Raw genomic sequence first — 23,228 nt, 5'->3', positions numbered from 1 at the left:
GGTATTGTGAAGAGGAAGATGCGATATGCCAGACCAAACAATGCAGAAGAGCTGAAGGCCACTATCAGAGCAACCTGGGCTCTCATAACACCTGAGCAGTGCCACAGACTAATCGATTAATGCCACGCTGCATTGCAGCAGTAAATCAGGCAAAAGGAGCCCCAACTAAGTATTGAGTGCTGTACATGCTCATACTTTTCATGTTCATACTTTTCAGTTGGCCAACAGGCCAAGATTTCTAAAAATCTTTTCTTTATTTTCTGAGATACTGAATTTGGGATTTTCCTTAGTTGTCTGTTATAATCATCAAAATTAAAATAAATAAATGTTTGAAATATATCAGTCTGTGTGTAATGAATGAATATAATATACAAGTTTCACTTTTTGAATGGAATTAGTGAAACAAATCAACTTTTTGATGATATTCTAATTATATGACCAGCACCTGTATATATCTTGTCTTCAGAAGACTGTTTGAGTTGTTTGAGCATGCACGTTTAGATCTCGAGGGAACTAAATGCATGCATTGTGAGAATTTCTCTATGAAAAGCTCAGTTTGCGCCGTCCCTATTCTCGAGGGATGTGGGACATGCATTTGGGTGGAAGCTGTCGACTCTTCAAAGAAGCTAGATGCGCTTGGTATGATTAGACATGTGCCGGTCTACGGTAATACGATATATCACAATGCACGATGAACATGCACGATATTGTTATCGTGGGCACTTCAAAATACCGTGAATAATTATTTATTACGAATTATTCCGATTTTTAGAATGCATTTTAAGAATACTTTACCCATCAACCGTTTAAAATGAACAAAGAGGAACGCGCATTGATGTAAACAAAGCCGACATGCATGAGCAGCGCATGGCGGGACGAGTGAAGGAGACGCGCTGAATGAAAATGCACATTCACACTCTGACAGCAGAGGGCGCTGACGGAACAGCAGAAATGCAGTTTCCTCTGTACAGTCATTCAGATTTCTGTATTCGCTACGGTGCTCATCACATAACCAAATACTTAATAATTAAAAACTTAAGGCTATTCATTTTCAAACTTGAACATTTAATATTTTAACCTGGACTAAATTACATGCCCTAGATTGATATTGTTTGAACATGTTCTGATTCTTTGTTGTTCAGTCACACACTTTACAATAAGGCTCTATTATTAGGGGCCAAGCACCGAAGGTGCGGAGCCCCTCTTGAAACCGTTAGATTTCTTATTATTATTCCGCCATGGAAGTCTATGGCAGCCCATAGAACCATTTGCGGGAAAATTATGAAATTTGGTACACTGATAGAGGTCATTACCAATAGTAAACACACCCATTTTGGAGTCTCTAACTCAATCCCTCTAGCGCCACCACCTGTCCAAAGTTTGACTCATATTTTTGCTAATGACTTTTGAACCCTAAGGGCTAGAAACAACATTTTTTCCTCTGATTCTTTGGCTCAAGCTGATTCGATTGCACCCTATGATGTCATTACCGTCATGAAAATGTTCCCGCCATTTTTAATTAACCGAAACCCAACTTTTTCGAACTCCTCCTAGGCCGTTGGTCCGATTTGCATGAAAATTTTACCAGATCCTCTCCAGACAGTGATGACAAAAAAACATGGAATTCAAGTTGATTCGTCAAAATGTTTTTGATTAACACACAAACAAATGTTATGTAACGCTAGCAAAAACACACTTAAGGCAATATCTCCGCAACACTTTATTGTATTCAAACCAAACTTGGTACAAGTCATCGCAAGCATTACCTGAGGTAACATGTAGCGTTTCGGCGCAGCGCCACCTACTGGTCCGGAGATACAAAAAATGGCTATTTTTGCTTATAACTTCTTAACCATTTGTCCAAATATCATAAAAGTGGTCTCGTTATATTCAGGACGGCATGCCGAGTCTGATATCCAATTTTACCATATCGGCCATTTTGACTGTCGGCCATTTTGAATTGTGCTAAAATGCTGTTTTTTATGAACACATGAACAGATTGTTACGAAACTCGGTATGGGTCATCAGCACGATGCCCTAAAGTAGCCTGAGAAGTTTCGAAACAGCGCCACCTAGTGGATATTTTTTTTTTCCAAACGCTTTTAACTTTGGGTGGGGTTGACTTATTTTCGTGGGACTAACTTTTTTAGTCTCCTGAATCCTTGCCGAGTCCAACGATACCAGACTTGCCAGGTTTCGGTGTATGGTTTGTGCAGTGCGGTAATTTAGTGCTTAAAAACCGTTACCTGATATCTTCGAAACCGCTAGTCCGCTTGACTCCCGAGGGGGTTAATTGCACGCTTTTCAAGATGCAGTCGCAGTAATTGGTTCCACCCAGGCTTGACTCTCTCCTGAGGGATGATAGTCGAGGTATTACGGTGAGGCGGGATTAAGCACAGGGTTGTAGGTAGAGCAGGGACGAGTCAAACAGGAAGTTTCCTTTTCTGGCTCCTCTTCTTGGCTCAGATAACATTATTATTATATGCCTGTTTATATGTCTATGCATTATTATATGTTTGTTCTGAGCATTTGACAGCAGATTGTTTTGTTTGTAAACGAGGCACAGTGTAACAGAGTTTGCAAATAAACTTTTGTTGGCAGATGAAGCAGCCGACTGTATTGGATCTGACAGCAGCTGCATCACCAACTGTAAGTAAATTATTTCATAATGCTTTGTCGGTAAATGAAAAAAGCAGGTTTTATATGTATGGATGATGTTTTCAATAGCGAACTGTTGATATTGTTTCCTATGCAGTGACGTTAGCCAATCATAACAGTGGCCCTTTTCTGACAAGCCTTCAATGAGCCGCGCCTTAAAAACGGATCATTTCAGACAGAAAACATTTTTTTCCACATACACTATATTGCCAAAAGTTTTTCGGATGCCTGCCTTTACATGCACATGAACTTTAATGACATCCTATTCTTAATCCTTAGGGTTTAATATGGAGTTGGCCCACCCTTTGCAGCTCTAACAGCTTCAACTTTTCTGGGAATGCTTTCCACAAGGTTTAGGAGTGTGTTTATGGGAATTTCTGACAATTCTTCTAGGAGTGCATTTGTGAAGTCAGGCACTGATGTTGGACGAGAAGGCCTGGCTCTCAGTCTCCGCTCTGATTCATCCCAAAGGTGTTCTATCGGGTTGAGGTCAGGCCAGTCAAGTTCCTCCACACCAAACTCGCTCATCCATGTCTTTATGGGCCAACGCTTTGTGCACAATCCCCAAACTGTTCCCACAAAGTTAGGAGCATGAAATTGTCCAAAATGTCTTCGTATGCTGAAGCATTAAGAGTTCCTTTCACTGGAACTAAGGGACCAAGCCCAACCCCTGAAGAACAACCCCCACACTACAATCCCCCCTCCACCAAACTTTACACTTGCAGTCAAGTAAGTACTAGGGCTGTCAATTTTTTTTTTTAATTTCGAATATTCATCGAATTTACCAAAAAAAAGCACATTCGAATGCAAAAACTGCATTCGAATTTTTGGTAGAGGCACGCGAGACATGATGATGACGTAACTGACGCGGTTTGTTTATCCAGTACAGCAGTGCGGCTGTAAAAAGGCGTTAAAAATGGGCAATCTGTTCAACGGCGTATTCAGTCAGACACAGAGCAGTGCAGAAGAAGGCAATCAGGGCTTTGGAGCATGAGATGGATATAAATGAAAGAGAAGATTCGCTACCCGCTGACGAAAATCCTCTCAGTTGGTGGCAAAAATCATGCGGTATAACGTCATATGTATCCATATATTGCGCAGCTGGCATACTTGATCATACCTCAACAAAAAACGCTCAGCACTCGCTGCAGGTCAAGTTGACTGTTTGGTGTTTTTCACCAACAATATGTAGATGTTTAGTGAGTGGAAATGGATTGTTTCTGAATGTCCGTTTGCTATTTTGTGTCCACATTACGTTCTGTTGAAGCGTGTCTTCTCAGGTTACTGATGCACTTGCAGTTTTATACACTTTTGTTACCTAACTTTCCTTACATGCTCATTAATGAAATTATATTTTATTTAATAACAATTGTTTAAAAAAAGTTAATGCACTGTAAAAAGTGAATGTCATTTCATTTCAATAAAATATGCGATGCTTGATTTGGTTTAAATTAGCTTGTTGCGCTCGCTTGCGCCCTCTTGTGGCCATAGGAGACAATACAGTGCATTTTCCATCTAACATTTAAATATTGCCTTTAGAATTCGAATATAATTCGAATTTTGCTAATATTTATGAAAGAATTTTGAATTTAGCTTTTCAGACATTTTGACAGCCCTAGTAAGTCCCGATCTCCTGGGACCCGCCAAACCCAGACTCGTCCATTGGATTGCCAGACAGAGAAGTGTGATTGGTCACTCCAGAGAACACGTCTCACTGCTCTAGAGCAGTGGTTCCCAACCACGTTCCTGGAGGACCCCCAACAGTGCACATTTTGGATGTGTCCTTTGTCTGACACACCCACATCAGGTCTTGGAGTAGCTACTAATGAGCTGATAACCTGAATCAGGTGTGTTTGATTGAGGAGACATGCAAAATGTGCACTGTTGGGGGTCCTCCAGGAACGTGGTTGGGAACCACTGCTCTAGAGTCCAGTGGCGGCGTGCTTTACCCCACTGCATCCAATGCTTTGCATTGCACTTGGTGATGTAAGGCTTGGATGAGCTGCTCGGTCATGGAAACCCATTCCATGAAGCTCTACACACTGTTCTTGAGCTAATCTGAAGGCCACACGAAGTTTGTAGGTCTGTAGCTATTGACTCTGCAGAAAGTTGGCGACTTCTGCATACAGTGCGCCTCAGCATGCGCTGACCCAGCATATATTGATTTATCATAATAAATAATAAAAATGTAATGACCCCTTTAATATTTTAATCAGTTTTATTTTTATATTTTCCATTATTATTTTTATTTTAGTTAAAGTTGTCATAATTGTGTGCTTTTTTGCTATTTTTATTAGTGAAGTGACGTGTGGCCAAGTATGGTGCATTTAACCCATCCAAGTGCACACACACAGTAATGAACACACACTGTGAACACACACCCGGAGCAGTGGGCAGCCATATTGCTGCGGGTGCCCGGGTAGCAGTTGGGGGTTCGGTGCCTTGCTCAAGGGTCTCACCTCAATCGTGGTATTGAGGGTGGAGGAGAGCGCTGGTTATTCACTCCCCCCACCATCAATTCCTGCCGGACCTGAGACTCGAACCCGCAACTTTCGGGTTACAAGTCCGACTCTCTAACCATTAGGCCACAAATGCCCCCATCAAATGTGTATATAGTTTTTATATTTTAAGTTAGAGTTATTTTAGTACATAACTAAATCGATAAAAAGTTTAGTTTAACTAAATTAAAATGAGAAATAAATGTAAGTTTTTTATATTTTATTTTACGTTTATTATATTTCAAGTTTTTTATGGTTTCAGTTTCATAGAAGGGAGGTGAAAACATTACTCATTGGTGTCAATCAGACTCTACTAGTCAAACTGCCCTTCGTCTGCGGTTCATGAATGCGATACGGGAACCTTGAGAGTGCTGGTCCATCGGGCTCCCTGGACGCGTCATCCCGCTGTGACCGGCCCTCATCGGAACGACCTTCATCTGACTGAAGCGAGCATCTTCCGAAAGGCTCTCCTCCACAGGCTTTAGGACAAACAGAAACATTAACCCTCTGACCTGTTTACCATTAAAAAAAAACCATTTCGATTTATTGAGATTTTCACCTTGTGCATCTGGTGCAAACTCTCCTGACTGTATCCCGCAGATGTTTGCTGAGGAAAGGAGTGTCCTGTGGAAGTGGCTGGTCCAGGACTGGGGCCCATGAGGCTGTGTGAGGATCCAGGGGACAGTCCTGAACCCAGAACGGCCCCTGGAGACGGGCCCGGACCGGGCGAAGGCCCCGGACAGGGCGTCCCTCCTAACGGGGGCTCTGGGGTGGACATGCCTCAGACTCACCCTGCATTTGGCATAAGGAAAAAACATCATATTTTACATGACAGCTGCTCTGTCAGTTTACTTGTATGCTTTGTGTTTTTCTAAGATCTAGAGCTAACTGTGATGATTTCTAAATGCTCAAATAAAATATACTCATTCAAGCACAATTTATTTACATGACTTTTCTTGTTCTTAAAGGAACAGTTCACCTAAAAATGATTTTTTTTTAAATTTCTTACTCACCCTCAAGTTGTTCCAAACCTGTATGAGTTTCTTTCTACTGTTGAACACAAAAGAAGATATTTTGAAGAATGTTGACCGCACCAATTGACTTCAATAGTAGGGGGGAAAAAATATATATATAAAAATACTATGGAAGTCAATGGGTCCTTTCAACTGTCTGGTTACCAACATTCTTTAAAATATCATCCTTTGTGTTCAACAGAAGAAAGAAACTCATACAGGTTTGGAACAACTTGAGGGTGAGTAAGAAATGACGATTTTTATTTTTGGGTGAATTATCCCTTTAAGAGACTTTTTTTTTGTAATATAGCTCAACAATGCTTCATAACATGATCTGAACACTTTCTAAATTTAAGTGATAGTAAAGTCATACTGGCAAGAAAAATTAGGGATGCACCAGTACAAAAATTTTGGCCAATACCGATAATTCTTATTTGAAAGCCAATAACTGATATATTGGCCGATAAATCTAAATCCATTTTTATATAATTTTTGAGGGCCTAATTACAAAAAAAAGGTCACACCATTAAAATCCATGTCCAAAACATACAATTATAATGTTCTTATTATAATTTTATGTAGCCATTGACAGACTTGCGTTGAACATGTTGCACTGTATTTTCCTTTTTGAAGGGATTTCATATTTCAAGCAATTTAAAACCATCATGGCGAACAGTGCGCATCGGAATCGTCTCAGCTGAAGGAATACATTATTAATCGGCTTTAATATATCGGCAAAATGTTCTTATCGGGGTGATAATGATAACGTTAAAAGATATATCGGCTGATAACGATATAATGGGCGATATATCGTGCATCGCTAAGAAAAACCACAGTTACACTTTATTTTAAGGTGTACGTGTTGCAATGTGGGTTAGGGTGTTACTATATGATTAGGGTTTGTTGCATGTAATTATGCATAATTTACTGTGTTATTATTATAGTTACTACATTTAACATGTGTCAATGTAAAATAAAGTGTTACCAAAACCACACTATAATACCAGTTTCTGCACTTTTGACCAATGCATTTCCATATCATTTTAAACAGATTGTCCACACAAAGAATTATTTACATCCAATGAAGTTGAGATTTATTTTACACTAGGAAAAAATATATATATTATGGAAATTCCTCATGACTTTCCCGGGCCTGGAAACCTCAATTTTCTAAATGCACTGTAATGTCCAGGACAGGTCTTCTCTGATGACACTAATAATGATGAGGCTTTATTAGTGTCAGATGATCAGACATGGCCAGGTGATTCTGCAGGATGAACTCATCCCTGCATCTGCAAACATCAAACAGCGGCTCGTTATAGGAAAATAAGCCAAGCATGAGCATCTGACATGGAAATAAAATGTCGTCCAGCTCGTGCTGCTGGATGATCCTCCGCCGAACATCTGCACATCCGCCGATCAAACTCTCATGAAATACTGAGTCATTTTGAAACACTGCGAAAGAAATAATGACGTCAAGTGGCCAGACAGGCTGATGTGGTCGCGTTTACACTACTGAGATTAGTACGAGGATAATTCCTTGCCTATTTAATTAGACTTACCCTTGGTACAATAAATGAGGCGGACGCGCTCGAGCAGATGACGGAGCCCACGGTGTGTTTAATTAACCGAGCAGCGCCGCCCGACCTCCGTTCCGTTCATTCGGTTGATGTTCATGTACGGAGCGCCGCTGCGGACACGGAGCATCAAACGCTCGAGGAGAGAGACAGAGAGAGAGAGAGAGAGAGGAGAGAGATGATAGGAGAGAGATTATATGTGTAAAATTTATATTTTTATATCATTTATAAGTTATATTTTGTCTGTTTTCCTTATTTGCGTTTTGCATTCTTTACAAATTCTGACCACACTAAAAGAAAGGGTTCTGCTTCACACACATGGGATCACAATATGGATTTAGTAATTAAATACTTTTGTTTTTAACTCTAATTACATTTTATGAATTAAACCGCTCGTAAACATATCACTAGAAGAAATTAAAAAAAGTATTATGCAATCATTAAGACATTTGTCCTCATATAGAACTTTTTTTTGGCATAAAGCTTCTTTAAAATTGAGTGTTGAATGAAATGTTTAGAGAAAAAAAGGGCTCTATATAGAACTTCACTGAACCTTGTTCTCGTTTTTTTTTCCTCAAGAAGATGCCTTTATATGTCCACCAACAAAATAAATGTCAAAAACCTATAGATAGCCTAACTAATAGTATTGTATTGCATATGTAACATTCAATTCAGGAAGCTTTATTGGCATTGCAAAAAAATACATTTTGTATTACCAAAGCATTAAAACAACATAGAAAATGATTTATAACAACTGAACATCTGAGTAAAGCATGTGTAGAGATAATATAATAGAACTAAATAAAGCAACAACAAAATAATCAATAATAACATAAAATAATACCTAATAATCAGTCATAATTTGGCCCTTGTCAAACTCGCTCAAATCCTTACGCTTGCCCAATTTTCCTGCTTCTAACACATCAACTTTGAGGACAAAATGTTCACTTGCTGCCTAATATATCCCACCCACTAACAGCTGATGAAGAGATGATCAGTGCTATTCACTTCACCGGTGTCATAAAGTTATGCCTGACCGGTGTAAACTATTGTATAGGGTAGGCATGAACAATACAGTAACTTTCTACACTATCAAGTCAGTCCCAGAATATTGAATTAATTTCTAATCATTTTAAATAACCAGCTAATATTCATTAAGGATATAAGAATAAGACAAACTTTGTATTACTGTAATTGTCTAGATTGACAATACGTGTGTAAAATATTTTTGTATATATTTTTTTCAACATACATGTAATGTTTTAAATACTATGCTGCAATGTTTTAAATATTTTTTAACTACATTTTTGGAGTAAAATTAACTTTAAAGAATATTTACATTTATAATTTTCATTCATGCAGATAACATGACAAAATGTGTCATGGTTTAGTGGAGAATTTCTGTTACCTGGTGGAAAACAAACTCATTTAACATGAAAATGACATGAAATTGTCACTATAACAGGCAGATGGCAGCAGAGGATCACTCATTAACTCACAGCCGAAGCCTTCCCTAGTTCAGTAGTCACTGTACGAACTGCGATACACCACCCAAGGTTCGAACCGCGATACACCACCCACTGTACGAACTGCGATGCACCACCTACTGTACGAACGGCGATACACCACCCAAGGTTCGAACCGCGATGCACCACCCACTGTACGAACTGCGATGCACCACCTACTGTACGAACCGCGATACACCACCCAAGGTTCGAATCGCGATACACCACCCAAGGTTCGAAACGCGATACACCACCCACTGTACGAACCGCGATACACCATCCACTGTACGAACCACGATACACCACCCACTGTACGAACTGCGATACACCACCCACTGTACGAACCACGATACACCACCCACTGTACGAGCCGCGATACACCACCCACTGTACGAACAGCGATACACCACCCAAGGTTCGAACCGCGATACACCACCCACTGTACGAACAGCGATACACCACCCAAGGTTCGAACCGCGATACACCACCCACTGTACAAACTGCGATACACCACCCACTGTACGAACCGCGATACATCACCCACTGTACGAACAGAGATACACCACCCACTGTACAAACAGCGATACACCACCCACTGTACGAACAGCGATACACCACCCACTGTACGAACCACGATACACCACCCACTGTACGAACTGCGATGCACCACCCACTGTACGAACTGCGATGCACCACCTACTGTACGAACCGCGATACATCACCCAAGGTTCGAACCGCGATGCACCACCCACTGTACGAACTGCGATGCACCACCTACTGTACGAACCGCGATACACCACCCAAGGTTCGAACCGCGATGCACCACCCACTGTACGAACTGCGATGCACCACCTACTGTACGAACCGCGATACACCACCCAAGGTTCGAACCGCGATGCACCACCCACTGTACGAACTGCGATGCACCACCTACTGTACGAACCGCGATACACCACCCAAGGTTCGAATCGCGATACACCACCCAAGGTTCGAAATGCGATACACCACCCACTGTACGAACCGCGTTACACCACCCACTGTATGAACCACGATACACCACCCACTGTACGAACTGCGATGCACCACCCACTGTACGAACTGCGATACACCACCCACTGTACGAACCGCGATACACCACCCACTGTACGAACCGCGATACACCACCCACTGTACGAACCGCGATACACCACCCACTGTACGATACACCACCCACTGTACGAACCGCGATACACCACCCACTGTACGAACCGCGATACACCACCCACTGTACGAACCTCGATACACCACCCACTGTACGAACCTCGATACACCACCCACTGTACGAACCGCGATACACCACCCACTGTACGAACTGCGATACACCACACACTGTACGAACCGCGATACACCACCCACTGTACAAACTGCGATACACCACCCACTGTACGAACCGCTATACACCACCCACTGTACAAACTGCGATATACCACCCACTGTACGAACCAAATACACCACCCACTGTACAAACTGCGATACACCACCCACTGTACGAACCGCGATACACCACCCACTGTACAAACTGCGATACACCACCCACTGTACGAACCGCGATATACCACCCACTGTACGAACAGCGATACACCACCCACTGTAAAAACTGCGATACACCACCCACTGTACAAACTGCGATATACCACCCACTGTACGAGCCGCGATACACCACCCACCGTACAAACTGTGATACACCACCCACTGTACAAACTGCGATACACCACCCACTGTACGAACCGCGATATACCACCCACTGTACGAACAGCGATACACCACCCACTGTACAAACTGCGATACACCACCCACTGTACGAACCGCGATATACCACCCACTGTACGAACAGCGATACACCACCCACCGTACAAACTGCGATATACCACCCACTGTACGAGCCGCGATACACCACCCACCGTACAAACTGCGATACACCACCCACTGTACAAACTGCGATACACCACCCACTGTAAAAACTGCGATACACCACCCACTGTACAAACTGCGATATACCACCCACTGTACGAGCCGCGATACACCACCCACTGTACGAACCGTGATACACCACCCACTGTACGAACCGCGATACACCACCCACTGTACGAACCGTGATACACCACCCACTGTACGAACCGCGATACACCACCCACTGTACGAACTGCGATACACCACCCACTGTACGAACCGCGATACACCACCCACTGTACGAGCCACGATACACCACCCACTGTACGAACCGTGATACACCACCCACTGTACGAACCGCGATACACCACCCACTGTACGAACCGTGATACACCACCCACTGTACGAACCGCGATACACCACCCACTGTACGAACCGTGATACACCACCCACTGTACGAACCGCGATACACCACCCACTGTACGAACCGCGATACACCACCCACTGTACGAACCGTGATACACCACCCACTGTACGAACCGTGATACACCACCCACTGTACGAACCGTGATACACCACCCACAGTGTACATGGGTCAACATGACATATATTTTTTTGTGTCCGAATTTATTTTCCTAAAAAACAAACAAAACAATACATGTCACATATCAAATTGATCTACAATATTTATCTTATAAGATACTCTTTTAATTTTTTTGAAATTCAATTGACTTTTTGAGTAGTGGTGTTTCAAAGACCTAAAATGTCAGGTGGTGCAACCAGCAAATTTACATTTAAAAGTATCAATTCCTACTGCAATTGCAAATGAAGTAAGAAATATAAATGTAAACCATTATATAATGTATACAAATAATAATAAATAAATAAAACCAAACAAACATAAACACTCCTTATGGAAAATTGTGTTCTGAACACATAGTGTTTGTTTATATGAATTGGACTAAAAGGGCAATACATAGAAAAGGGAAAGGGAATTTTACCATGTGATATGCATTTTACAATGATTCATATGTATATTGTATATGTATATTATTTTAAATTAATATATGGTCGCACCACCTGACATTTTCTGGGAGGCAAAATCATAAATCTTTTTTAATAATGAATTAATGCTGTCTTAAAAGCTGTAAAACCAATATGAATCAACACCATACATTTTTTGGACATAAAAATGCATTTTAAAACTCTTTTTCTTAATTTTTTTTTTTATCTTAAAAAAAGTATTATTTTTCTTATTTGTCATTGACCAACATATTGCAGAGTTAATTGCAACTTTTTAGTGGTGCTATGTGGAAATCTGGGGGGGGGGGGGGGGGGGGTCTAAAGCCCTCCTAAAATGGGCTTACTGATGCCCCTGGTGACGTAGGCCTATATCGGAGTGAAAGGCTTCTCGAAAGACAAATGTAGGGCGGGGCTTGATTGTGTGGATCATGTGCCCTCCATGTGGATGTTACTTTGACACATACCACCTACCTAAGCATTGTTGCAGACCATGTACACCCTTATAATCGAAACGGTATTCCCTGGTGGCTGTGGCTCTTTCAGCAGATAATGTGCCGCCCACAAAGCAAAAGTGGTTCAGGAAGGGTTTGATGAGCACAACAACGAATTTGAGGTGTTGACTTGGCCTCCAAAATGGCATCTGTGGGATGTGCTGAACAAACAAGTCCGATCCATGGAGGCCCCACCTCGCAACCTACAGGACTTAAAGGATCTGCTGCTAACATCTTGGTGCCAAATACCACACCTTCAGGGGTCTAGTATAGTCCATGCCTCGACGGGTCAGGGCTGTTTTGGCAACCAAAGGGGGACCAAAACAATATTAGGTCATAATGTTATGCCTGATCGGCGTATGTTGTATGCGTGTCTGTGCGCGAGTGATTGTCCTCCGCTCCTCTAGGAGGCGCTGCGGTTTGACCGTTCATGATAATCAGATGCAGGAGCGAGTTCCGGTGAATATCGAATTTCTGCTAGTGTTTCTGCTCACCGATGAATTTCGTTGATAATTTACACAAATGGACGAGTAGGATGGATCTGGTGAGTGTTCAGTTGTTCTAATAGTACATCCTGCTCGATTAACGGGAAATAAAGACGGTCTAAAGGCTGTTCGATGTGTTGTTTGTGTCGAGCGCTCTCACGCGCCGCTGCGTTTGCAGAATGAATTTAATCTGATGTGAAGAACGTGTCTCGATCTCGGAGTATATTCGTATTGATTTGCCTTCAGACATGTTTATTGTGTGGCTTATTGTCCTCTTGTCAGTCCCGGTTGATGCGGCTCGCGGTGTGTGTGATGTTATTCACTCTGTTTTAGGACTTCGGGAACAAACTGCCCCAGGCTCTGTCGACAAACACTAAACTGCCCCAGTCTCTCTCCTCTAGCGCTAAATGTCTGCCCTCAGGCCCGTTTGAGCACTACGGGCGGCCGGTGGGAGTCAAAGTCAAAGAGGAAGACGAGAGTGTGGAAGATTTCTTTCATTTCGGTGAGTGTCGTTACACACGCACTTCACGTTCGCATATTAATGTGTTATTCTCTTGACCCTGCTCACGTCATTTCCACGTTAATATCAGCAGAGCTAAAGGTGTGTGTGTGTGTGTGTAATTTCTCTGAACTTTTCTAGAAGATACTGAATATGTAAATGCGAATGAAATTGTATATTGTAAATACATGTGAACTAATGCGTAGTAATTGTGGTAATGCGTCATTTTCAATCTCAAAGCTTGTTTTTGTTGCGAATGTCGCACTCATGATATGAAACCAACCCTGATTGTGTGTGTGTGTGTGTGAGTTAAAGATGTATTATGCATTTTATTCACTAACACACGCACCATTTCAGTTGTTTATTAATTAAAATGGGGGGGGGGGGATGTTATTTATTAGGTCATAATTGGCCAGAATACATAAGCTGCAGTGAATGGGTAAAGATGTTGTTCACCCAAACATTATCATTCTGTAAACATTTACTGGTGGTCTTTCTTCAGTGAAACTAAGTCAATGTTGTTTAGGTGAACTAGCCCTTTAAATGTATCTATAAAATGTGGTTATAATCTCCTTGTATCTCGTCGCTCCTAGCCCAGGTGCATTTATTTAGACTTACTATTAAAGCGTTAGTTCACCCAAAATTTGTCATCAATTGCTCATTTTCATGTCGTTACAAATCCATTAGACTATCATTCATCTTTAAAACACAAATTAAGATATTTTTAATGAAATCTGAGAGATTTCTGTCCCTCAATTGAAAGCCTATTCCCCAAAACGTTCAGAAAGAGATGATTCATATGGATTTAATTAGGGGTGCACCGAAATTTCGGCCGTCAAAAATGACATTATCGGTTTCGGCCAAAATAAAAAAAACAGCCGAAAATGTAAACCGAAAATGAATGTCACCCACTTAGGTTTCACTCACGGTCGAGCTGTTATCACATGTCTGCCTATCAAAGATTAAGCGTGTCAGCGGTATGGAAGTATTTTAAAGTTTCAGATGAGGACATCAAAGTCGTTTTTAAAAGAAGCCAGTTTCGGAGCATCCAAGAGCATCCTAAATTTTTGGTTTCGACCCAGAATTTTCGTTTCGGTGCATCACTAGATTTAATATTTTACCAAGCAGTGTAATCATGTCTTCTGAAGAGACTTAAAAGATTTATTTTAGTCTTGTATTCACTGTTAGGGATACAACAGTTTAAGACCCAAGACCAGTTGTGAAGAAGAGTCAGGAGTGCAGTTAAAGAAAAATGTAGTTTCATCAACAGAAGCCATCTTCAAGTCTCACAAGTTTGAGTTTGTAGGCCGCGCTTCCCACATATACAGTTTCTCAACACAATTATACTCCTTTCAAGGTCTAGCTACGTCAATACTGCAGGTTGAATGATTCTGATTGGCTTAGAGAAAATAGTTAGTCATAGAAAGTTTTCACACACGGTCAGTTAATCAGATACACGTCTCCATAGATCAACTGTTGACGCTTTCACCCTGGAATTAGGCCCGTTGTGACCTTCCAGGTCTGGAATAGGTGCCAGCTTGTCCGGAACAACAAATCTCCCCAGGATGCCTGTTGTCCACCTTCAATACCGATCTGTAGCAAAGAAAACTGGCACAGATACACGGCTTCCTCAAGGTTAGAGTTGGTTAAGCTTCAACTGAAAACAACATAGTTCTCCAAAACATACAGATAACATGTTCTTCTCATCAGAGAGAAGAACAGGCAATATTTATTTAATTCTTTGTTTCAGTAAAAAGGAACGGGTATAAATTAATAAGCACTGTTACTGCATACGAACTTTTAAAAAAACATATATAAAGAAACAATCAGTGGTTCTATTGATTTAAAGGGATAGTTCACCCAAAAATTAAAATTAGCCCATAATTTACTCACCCTCAAGTCATCCTAGGTGTATATGACATTCTTCTTTCAGACGAAAAAAAACGAAGTTATATTACAAAAGTCCAGGCTAATCCAAGCATTAGATTTTGATTCATAGTTGCTCTGTTTTTGAAGTCCATAAAAAATGCATCTGTCCGTCAAATAACTGCTCCACGCGGCTCCGGGGGGGTTAATAAAAGCCTTCTGGAGCGAATCGATGCGTTTGTGTAAGAAAAATATATTTAAAACTTTATCAAGTAGAGTTCCAGCCAATGGATTTCCTTAAAGTGTTGAATGTTGAAAGTGAAACTCAAGATGCGTATGTGACGTCACGACGAGCGAACCTGGTCGCGTTAGTCTTCCAATCGGCAGAGGAACTTTCAACAATTTTTCCATAAATTGAACAGGGAAGGCGTAGGCCGAAAGTTTACTTGATAAAGTTTTAAATATGGATATTTTTCTTACACAAACGCATCGATTTGCTTCAGAAGGCCTTTATTAACACCCCAGAGCCACGTGGAGAACATTAATAGACGGACATATGCATTTTTTTATGGACTTCAGAAACAGAGCAACTATGAATCCAATTCTAATGCTTGGATTAGCCAGGACTTTTGTAATATAACTCAGATTTTATTCGTCTGAAAGAAGAATGTCATATACACCTCGGATGACTTGAGGGTGAGTAAATTATGGGCTAATTTTCATTTTCGGGTGAACTATCCGTTTAAGTGAAATCATAATTGGAAAGAATCATTAAAATCAGTTTAATAATGTATGAGGAAAAATCTTGATTATTAATTTAATTAGTGTGTATATATATAAGCACCAGTGGATTTCAAAATCCACCGCTTTCATCACATAAACAATATCAGCAGACAATGTTTACAGCATTCAATTTTGGCAAATGAAAGCTCAAGCATGAGAACCAATGAGGTTTGTTCTCGTGGCTCACATGCCCTGTTTGAGCTTTTATGTTCGCTGGTCAATGTTTATGAACGATGAACGAAAGTCTTACGGGTTTGGAATGCCATGAGGGTGTTTAATTTTTGGGTGAACTATCCCTTTAATTGAATAAAGAACACACTCCACTGCCAGGGCTGCGAAACACCCACACACAAACACCTGATGATGGTTTTTCATGGTGAACGAATGCAATATTTTGAGATTGAAAATGCTTTTGCGTATTATGTACATGCATGTCTGAAATTGCAACGAATTGTGGGTAATTGTGTGAAATCGTGTTGTTCTTTCCTGACCAGCTCAGCATCTGCAGCAGCAGACCGGAGAGTGTCTCACGGCTTGTTGTGGCGGCAGCACCAACTCTAAAAGCCTGTCTCCCTCCGATTCACCCAAGCCGAACAATCGCCCCTCGGCGGACCGGCCGTACCACTGCCAGGACTGCGGCAAGTACTTCAGAATTAACGACATCAAGAGGCATCAGAGAATACACAGTGGGGAGCGGCCGTTCCCCTGCTTCCAGTGCGGGAAGAATTTCCCCACGTCCGGGGACTTGAAGAGGCACGAGAGGATCCACACGGGAGAGCGGCCCTACCACTGTCTGCAGTGCGGCAAGAATTTCTCCGATTCGGGGCACCTTAAGCAGCACGAAAGGATGCACACGGGCGAGAGGCCGTACCAGTGTTCGCAGTGCGCCAAGCGCTTCTACAGATCGGGAGACCTTAAACGCCACCTGAGGATCCACAGCGGCGAGCGGCCGTACAAATGCCTCCAGTGCGGGAAGACCTTCTCGGACTCCGGACACTTGAGGGGCCACCAGCGCATTCACACCGGAGAGCGGCCCCACCGGTGCACCCTGTGCGAGAAGAGCTTCTTCCGATCAGGTGACCTGAAGCGCCATCACAGAACCCACACAGGCGAGAGGCCCTACCAGTGCTTCCAGTGCGGGAAGAGCTTCTCCGAGTCGGGACACCTGAAGGAGCACCGGAGGATCCACACCGGAGAGAAGCCGTACCACTGCAACCAGTGCGACAAGAGCTTCTCCAGGCTGGAGCGCCTGAAGGGTCACCAGAGCATCCACACGGGCGAGAGGCCGTTCCACTGCACGCAGTGCGGGAAGAATTTCTTCCGCTCCGGAGAACTGAAGCGGCATCAGAGGATTCACAACGGGGAGCGAGCGTGAGCCTCTTCGTTGAAGAGGGTGTGTGTGTGTGAAGGCCGAGTTGGCCGTTCACATGACTCTACTGTACCTGTAATACCGTAGAGGACTGATTCTCACTGACTTTTCCACTATTTCTCCATTAGAAATCCGCATATGCTGTACTCTAGCATTGTTATAAACACGTGCACCAGTTGTTCATTGCCGTTATGAACCGCTACCTCTGCACACCCAGATTTCACCCTTCAGCGTGGCGCTGATCATGTGGTCGTTCATCACACTGTCTGTATGTTGTTGCGAGATATATAGTCAAGTGACTCAATAGAACTGTATATTGTACAGGAGGATATTATTATTATTATGATTGTGTATGCTTGCATTCCCTGTATTTTATGAATTCCTCTCTATTTTTTTTTCTTTTTTAAATATAAACATGAATACTGTTTTATTGTCATAGTGCAGAAACCGTCGACATGAGATGAGGCCTCTGAATCCTCTCATTTTGATGTGACCGTATGGTTTGTATCAGTCTCTCAATGGTGGCAGTGTTTTACTAGCTGCTGTTTATCACGTGTGCTACACCCAACAGTTATTGTTTGTGAACTATAACACTTTGTCACATCTATCATCATGAAATAAGTCTATCTATAATCATGAAATAAGTCTATAAGTATAGATGTGGTCTGACTAATTTGATTTGAGCACCAGGTGAATTGTATAGCAATCTTCTTATAAATCACATTAGATTTAGCGTTTAAGTTTTTTACTTTAAGAGATATTAACATTATTGTTTCAAATTGGCTAACTTTTACTTTATAAGTCTGTATTTAACCATTTGTAGCCTGTGTGTTCAGTTTGGAAGGCTTCAATGCGATCAGAAAGGCTTTTACAGTAATGAGAGCTGTGTTGAGGGTTGAATTATAGTTATAACTGTTTTGCTTATTCATGTGCATGAATGTTTTCTTCATAATGTGTGTCATCGTCTCTTAATAAACACTTCACCTGTACTAACGCCCGCACACATGAAGATTCATTTATTGGTCTTGTGTAACATTTTACATATACCTACTTATTAAAAAAACTCATAATTTCAGATTAATCGAGTGATTAGGGGTTGTTTAATGTTTGTATGGTGCTGAACCGATATTTTCATCTATGTCAGTAAATTATTCGCACGTAGCCTTTTTAGAAATGTTTAATTTGAATGATTTCATATAAGTAAACACTGCAAAAGTGCAAATCACTTCCGCTTTCTTCTGGAAGCGATGTTCATTTTACGACATCTGCGTTGGCTTTACTGCAGTCGGAAGTCTGGTAACCAGGGAGACGGCTGGCGGCACTGCGGTCAGCGCGAGACGGTGAGCTCCAATTAATCGAAAATCTCTCATTAAATGCATTAAACAGTCAGTTTGATAATTTAGAAAGAATAATATAATGTGTCTTGTAATGCTTCCACGAAACTGGAAACAGTAATTGACAGGGTAGGAGCGAAACACGATTGATGTGCAAACAAAACAAACACAGAAACTCGTGAAAACTAGCGGCGCGTGTAAGAATCCGAGTCTCATGTGACCGTCATTAGCTTTAATTTGACTGATTGGCGGCCGGTTGCGTTTGTTTTCGCTCATTTAAAAGGCTTTTACTAATGTTTTCTAGTCAGTTAGCGATTGTTGTTGTAGTTCAACATTGATCAGAGGTCAGGTGTGCTGTTTTCTTCTGCAGGTGGTGATGCCAGACAGGCGGGATGTTCAGCTGTTGTGACGCTTATGCAAACTCACCGACCACTTGCACTCACAGGTGAGATGTTTATAAGGGTTTCTACGCGCTGTTGATGTTTCGAAACGCTCATCAGAGCTGTGATGCAGCACTAAAGTGACCTGTAACCTCGGCTTGAGTTGCAAGCACCTTGTGTAGAGCCTTAAATGGCCAGTTCACCCAAAATGAAAATTGTCATTTAATTAGAATTATACACTCTCATGTTGATCCAAACCTTAATGAATTTTTGTTCTTCGTAACAAAAATGAAAATCTTTTTGATTAAATCTGAGAGCTTTCTGTTCCTCTGTTGACTAGGGTGACCAAACGTCCTGTTTTCCTAGAACTTGTCCTGTCCTGGCCCTGATAAAACAATGTTCTATCCATACAGAGGGGGCATACTTTAAATGTATTGAAATTAATTAGGAATCTTTGAGTAAACTTCAAGTATCATTTGAGTATCTCATTACCGGTTTTCGGTAATCAAATTATGGTCACCCTACCGTTGACAGTATGTGCAACTACCACTTTGACACTTTCTTTAGAGACGTAGAGAATGAACCTCATTGGTTCTTGCGGAAGCTCAAACGTGCTGTGTAACACGAGACTGAACCTCATTGGTTCTCGCGGAAGCTCAAACGTGCTGTGTAACACGAGAATGAACCTCATTGGTTCTCGCGGAAGCTCAAACGTGCTGCGTAACACGAGAATGAACCTCATTGGTTCTTGCGGAAGCTCAAACGTGCTGTGTAGCGCGAGAATGAACCTCATTGGTTCTCGCGGAAGCTCAAACGTGCTGTGTAACGCGAGAATGAACCTCATTGGTTCTTGCGGAAGCTCAAACGTGCTGTGTAACACGAGAATGAACCTCATTGGTTCTCGCGGAAGCTCAAACGTGCTGTGTAACACGAGAATGAACCTCATTGGTTCTTGCGGAAGCTCAAACGTGCTGTGTAACGCGAGAATGAACCTCATTGGTTCTCGCGGAAGCTCAAACGTGCTGTGTAGCGCGAGAATGAACCTCATTGGTTCTTGCGGAAGCTCAAACGTGCTGTGTAACGCGAGAATGAACCTCATTGGTTCTTGCGGAAGCTCAAACGTGCTGTGTAACACGAGAATGAACCTCATTGGTTCTCGCGGAAGCTCAAACGTGCTGTGTAACGCGAGAATGAACCTCATTGGTTCTCGCGGAAGCTCAAACGTGCTGTGTAGCGCGAGAATGAACCTCATTGGTTCTTGCGGAAGCTCAAACGTGCTGTGTAACGCGAGAATGAACCTCATTGGTTCTTGCGGAAGCTCAAACGTGCTGTGTAGCGCGAGAATGAACCTCATTGGTTCTCGCGGAAGCTCAAACGTGCTGTGTAACGCGAGAATGAACCTCATTGGTTCTTGCGGAAGCTCAAACGTGCTGTGTAACGCGAGAATGAACCTCATTGGTTCTCGCGGAAGCTCAAACGTGCTGTGTAACACGAGAATGAACCTCATTGGTTCTTGCGGAAGCTCAAACGTGCTGTGTAACGCGAGAATGAACCTCATTGGTTCTCGCGGAAGCTCAAACGTGCTGTGTAACGCGAGAATGAACCTCATTGGTTCTCGCGGAAGCTCAAACGTGCTGTGTAGCGCGAGAATGAACCTCATTGGTTCTCGCGGAAGCTCAAACGTGCTGTGTAGCGCGAGAATGAACCTCATTGGTTCTCGCGGAAGCTCAAACGTGCTGTGTAGCGCGAGAATGAACCTCATTGGTTCTTGCGGAAGCTCAAACGTGCTGTGTAACGTGAGAATGAACCTCATTGGTTCTTGCGGAAGCTCAAACGTGCTGTGTAGCGCGAGAATGAACCTCATTGGTTCTTGCGGAAGCTCAAACGTGCTGTGTAGCGCGAGAATGAACCTCATTGGTTCTCGCGGAAGCTCAAACGTGCTGTGTAACGCGAGAATGAACCTCATTGGTTCTTGCGGAAGCTCAAACGTGCTGTGTAACGCGAGAATGAACCTCACTGGTTCTCGCGGAAGCTCAAACGTGCTGTGTAGCGCGAGAATGAACCTCATTGGTTCTCGCGGAAGCTCAAACGTGCTGTGTAACGCGAGAATGAACCTCATTGGTTCTTGCGGAAGCTCAAACGTGCTGTGTAGCGCGAGAATGAACCTCATTGGTTCTTGCGGAAGCTCAAACGTGCTGTGTAGCGCGAGAATGAACCTCATTGGTTCTTGCGGAAGCTCAAACGTGCTGTGTAACGCGAGAATGAACCTCATTGGTTCTCGCGGAAGCTCAAACGTGCTGTGTAACGCGAGAATGAACCTCATTGGTTCTCGCGGAAGCTCAAACGTGCTGTGTAACACGAGAATGAACCTCATTGGTTCTTGCGGAAGCTCAAACGTGCTGTGTAACGCGAGAATGAACCTCATTGGTTCTCGCGGAAGCTCAAACGTGCTGTGTAGCGCGAGAATGAACCTCATTGGTTCTTGCGGAAGCTCAAACGTGCTGTGTAACGCGAGAATGAACCTCATTGGTTCTTGCGGAAGCTCAAACGTGCTGTGTAGCACGAGAATGAACCTCATTGGTTCTCGCGGAAGCTCAAACGTGCTGTGTAACGCGAGAATGAACCTCATTGGTTCTCGCGGAAGCTCAAACGTGCTGTGTAGCACGAGAATGAACCTCATTGGTTCTCGCGGAAGCTCAAACGTGCTGTGTAACGCGAGAATGAACCTCATTGGTTCTCGCGGAAGCTCAAAAGTGCTGCGTAACGCGAGAATGAACCTCATTGGTTCTCGCTGAAGCTCAAACGTGCTGTGTAACGCGAGAATGAACCTCATTGGTTCTCGCGGAAGCTCAAAAGTGCTGTGTAACGCGAGAATGAACCTCATTGGTTCTCGCGGAAGCTCAAACGTGCTGTGTAACGCGAGAATGAACCTCATTGGTTCTCGCGGAAGCTCAAACGTGCTGTGTAACGCGAGAATGAACCTCATTGGTTCTCGCGGAAGCTCAAACGTGCTGTGTAACGCGAGAATGAACCTCATTGGTTCTCGCGGAAGCTCAAACGTGCTGTGTAACGCGAGAATGAACCTCATTGGTTCTCGCGGAAGCTCAAACGTGCTGTGTAACGCGAGAATGAACCTCATTGGTTCTCGCGGAAGCTCAAACGTGCTGTGTAGCGCGAGAATGAACCTCATTGGTTCTTGCGGAAGCTCAAACGTGCTGTGTAACACGAGAATGAACCTCATTGGTTCTCGCGGAAGCTCAAACGTGCTGTGTAACACGAGAATGAACCTCATTGGTTCTTGCGGAAGCTCAAACGTGCTGTGTAACACGAGAATGAACCTCATTGGTTCTCGCGGAAGCTCAAACGTGCTGTGCAGCGTGTTGTGAACTTCAGTTGTTTCTTAAAGTAGAGACCTGGGGCCTCATTTATAAACGTTGCGTACGCACAAAAGAAGGCGTACACCGCTCTCTACGCAATAATTGGTATTTATAAAAAGCAAACTTGACAGGAAAATGTGCGGTCCTTCACGCAAGCTCTGACCCAGGCGTACGCACAAAAACGGGTGAAATGAGAAATGGCGACACCGTCGGCAGATGGAAGAAACACGTGAAAGTGTGTGAAACTGTAGACCGTTGTGTAAAAGAAATGGCAATACTGCCTCTCATAAATAACATGAAGACTTCACAAAGCAAGTCTTACAATTAACAGCCTACACGAACACCCGTTTGATCGATCTGCAGTATAAAACAAACAAAATCAAACGAAAATTACAACAGAAATGCAAATTAACACATATTTGCAAAAAGAAAAGAGAAATA

The 23,228-nt window shown here is 42.7% G+C and overlaps 3 protein-coding genes across 9 annotated transcripts in view; 2 read left to right on the top strand and 1 right to left on the bottom strand.

The window, feature by feature from the left end:
* Window positions 1-7,869, bottom strand: part of smarca4b (SWI/SNF related BAF chromatin remodeling complex subunit ATPase 4b) — a 42,133-nt gene extending 34,264 nt beyond the window's left edge. Inside the window, exons 1-3 of the mRNA XM_079841795.1 lie at window positions 7,732-7,869; window positions 5,716-5,948; window positions 5,518-5,635 (exon numbers count right to left, since the gene is read on the bottom strand). Coding sequence (XP_079697921.1) covers window positions 5,518-5,635; window positions 5,716-5,934 — 337 coding nt within the window. The 5' untranslated portion in view covers window positions 5,935-5,948; window positions 7,732-7,869. The remainder of the gene's footprint in view (window positions 1-5,517; window positions 5,636-5,715; window positions 5,949-7,731) is intronic.
* Window positions 7,870-13,123: 5,254 nt separating this feature from the next.
* On the top strand, window positions 13,124-18,775 carry LOC307141031 (uncharacterized protein). Of its 5 annotated transcripts, none has more exons than XM_079840930.1 (4): window positions 13,127-13,238; window positions 13,581-13,681; window positions 15,179-15,313; window positions 16,822-18,769. In XM_079840930.1, exons 3-4 carry the CDS (start codon window positions 15,244-15,246, stop codon window positions 17,700-17,702), a joined length of 951 nt encoding a protein of 316 aa, XP_079697056.1. In that variant the 5' UTR covers window positions 13,127-13,238; window positions 13,581-13,681; window positions 15,179-15,243; the 3' UTR covers window positions 17,703-18,769. The 5 variants fall into 5 exon arrangements, with proteins under 5 accessions (XP_079697053.1, XP_079697056.1, XP_079697054.1 ...); XM_079840928.1 differs by having other exon boundaries at window positions 13,513-13,681; XM_079840929.1 differs by having other exon boundaries at window positions 13,513-13,681; window positions 15,147-15,313.
* Window positions 18,776-18,977: 202 nt separating this feature from the next.
* Window positions 18,978-23,228, top strand: part of marf1 (meiosis regulator and mRNA stability factor 1) — a 31,457-nt gene continuing 27,206 nt past the window's right edge. For 2 of the 3 annotated variants that reach the window (XM_079841754.1, XM_079841752.1), the window contains exons 1-2: window positions 18,980-19,036; window positions 19,401-19,475. The gene's annotated coding sequence lies outside the window, so the exon portion shown is untranslated. Of the gene's footprint in view, window positions 19,037-19,400; window positions 19,476-23,228 lie in introns of all 3 variants that reach the window. The other variant, XM_079841753.1, reaches the window with a different exon arrangement.

Source organism: Gobio gobio (assembly GCF_949357685.1).
Source record: "Gobio gobio genome assembly, chromosome: 17".
Classification (NCBI taxonomy): domain Eukaryota; kingdom Metazoa; phylum Chordata; class Actinopteri; order Cypriniformes; family Gobionidae; genus Gobio; species Gobio gobio.
This window is presented reverse-complemented; position numbering and strand designations above follow the sequence as displayed.

Coding starts and splice junctions, on each gene's coding strand:
- LOC307141031 (XM_079840927.1), top strand. CDS start 13,191: ATGAATTTCGTTGATAATTTACACAAATGGACGAGTAGGATGGATCTG. Junction 13,239..13,512: donor GGACGAGTAGGATGGATCTG/GTGAGTGTTCAG, acceptor ACTCTGTTTTAG/GACTTCGGGAACAAACTGCC. Junction 13,682..16,821: donor GGAAGATTTCTTTCATTTCG/GTGAGTGTCGTT, acceptor TTTCCTGACCAG/CTCAGCATCTGCAGCAGCAG.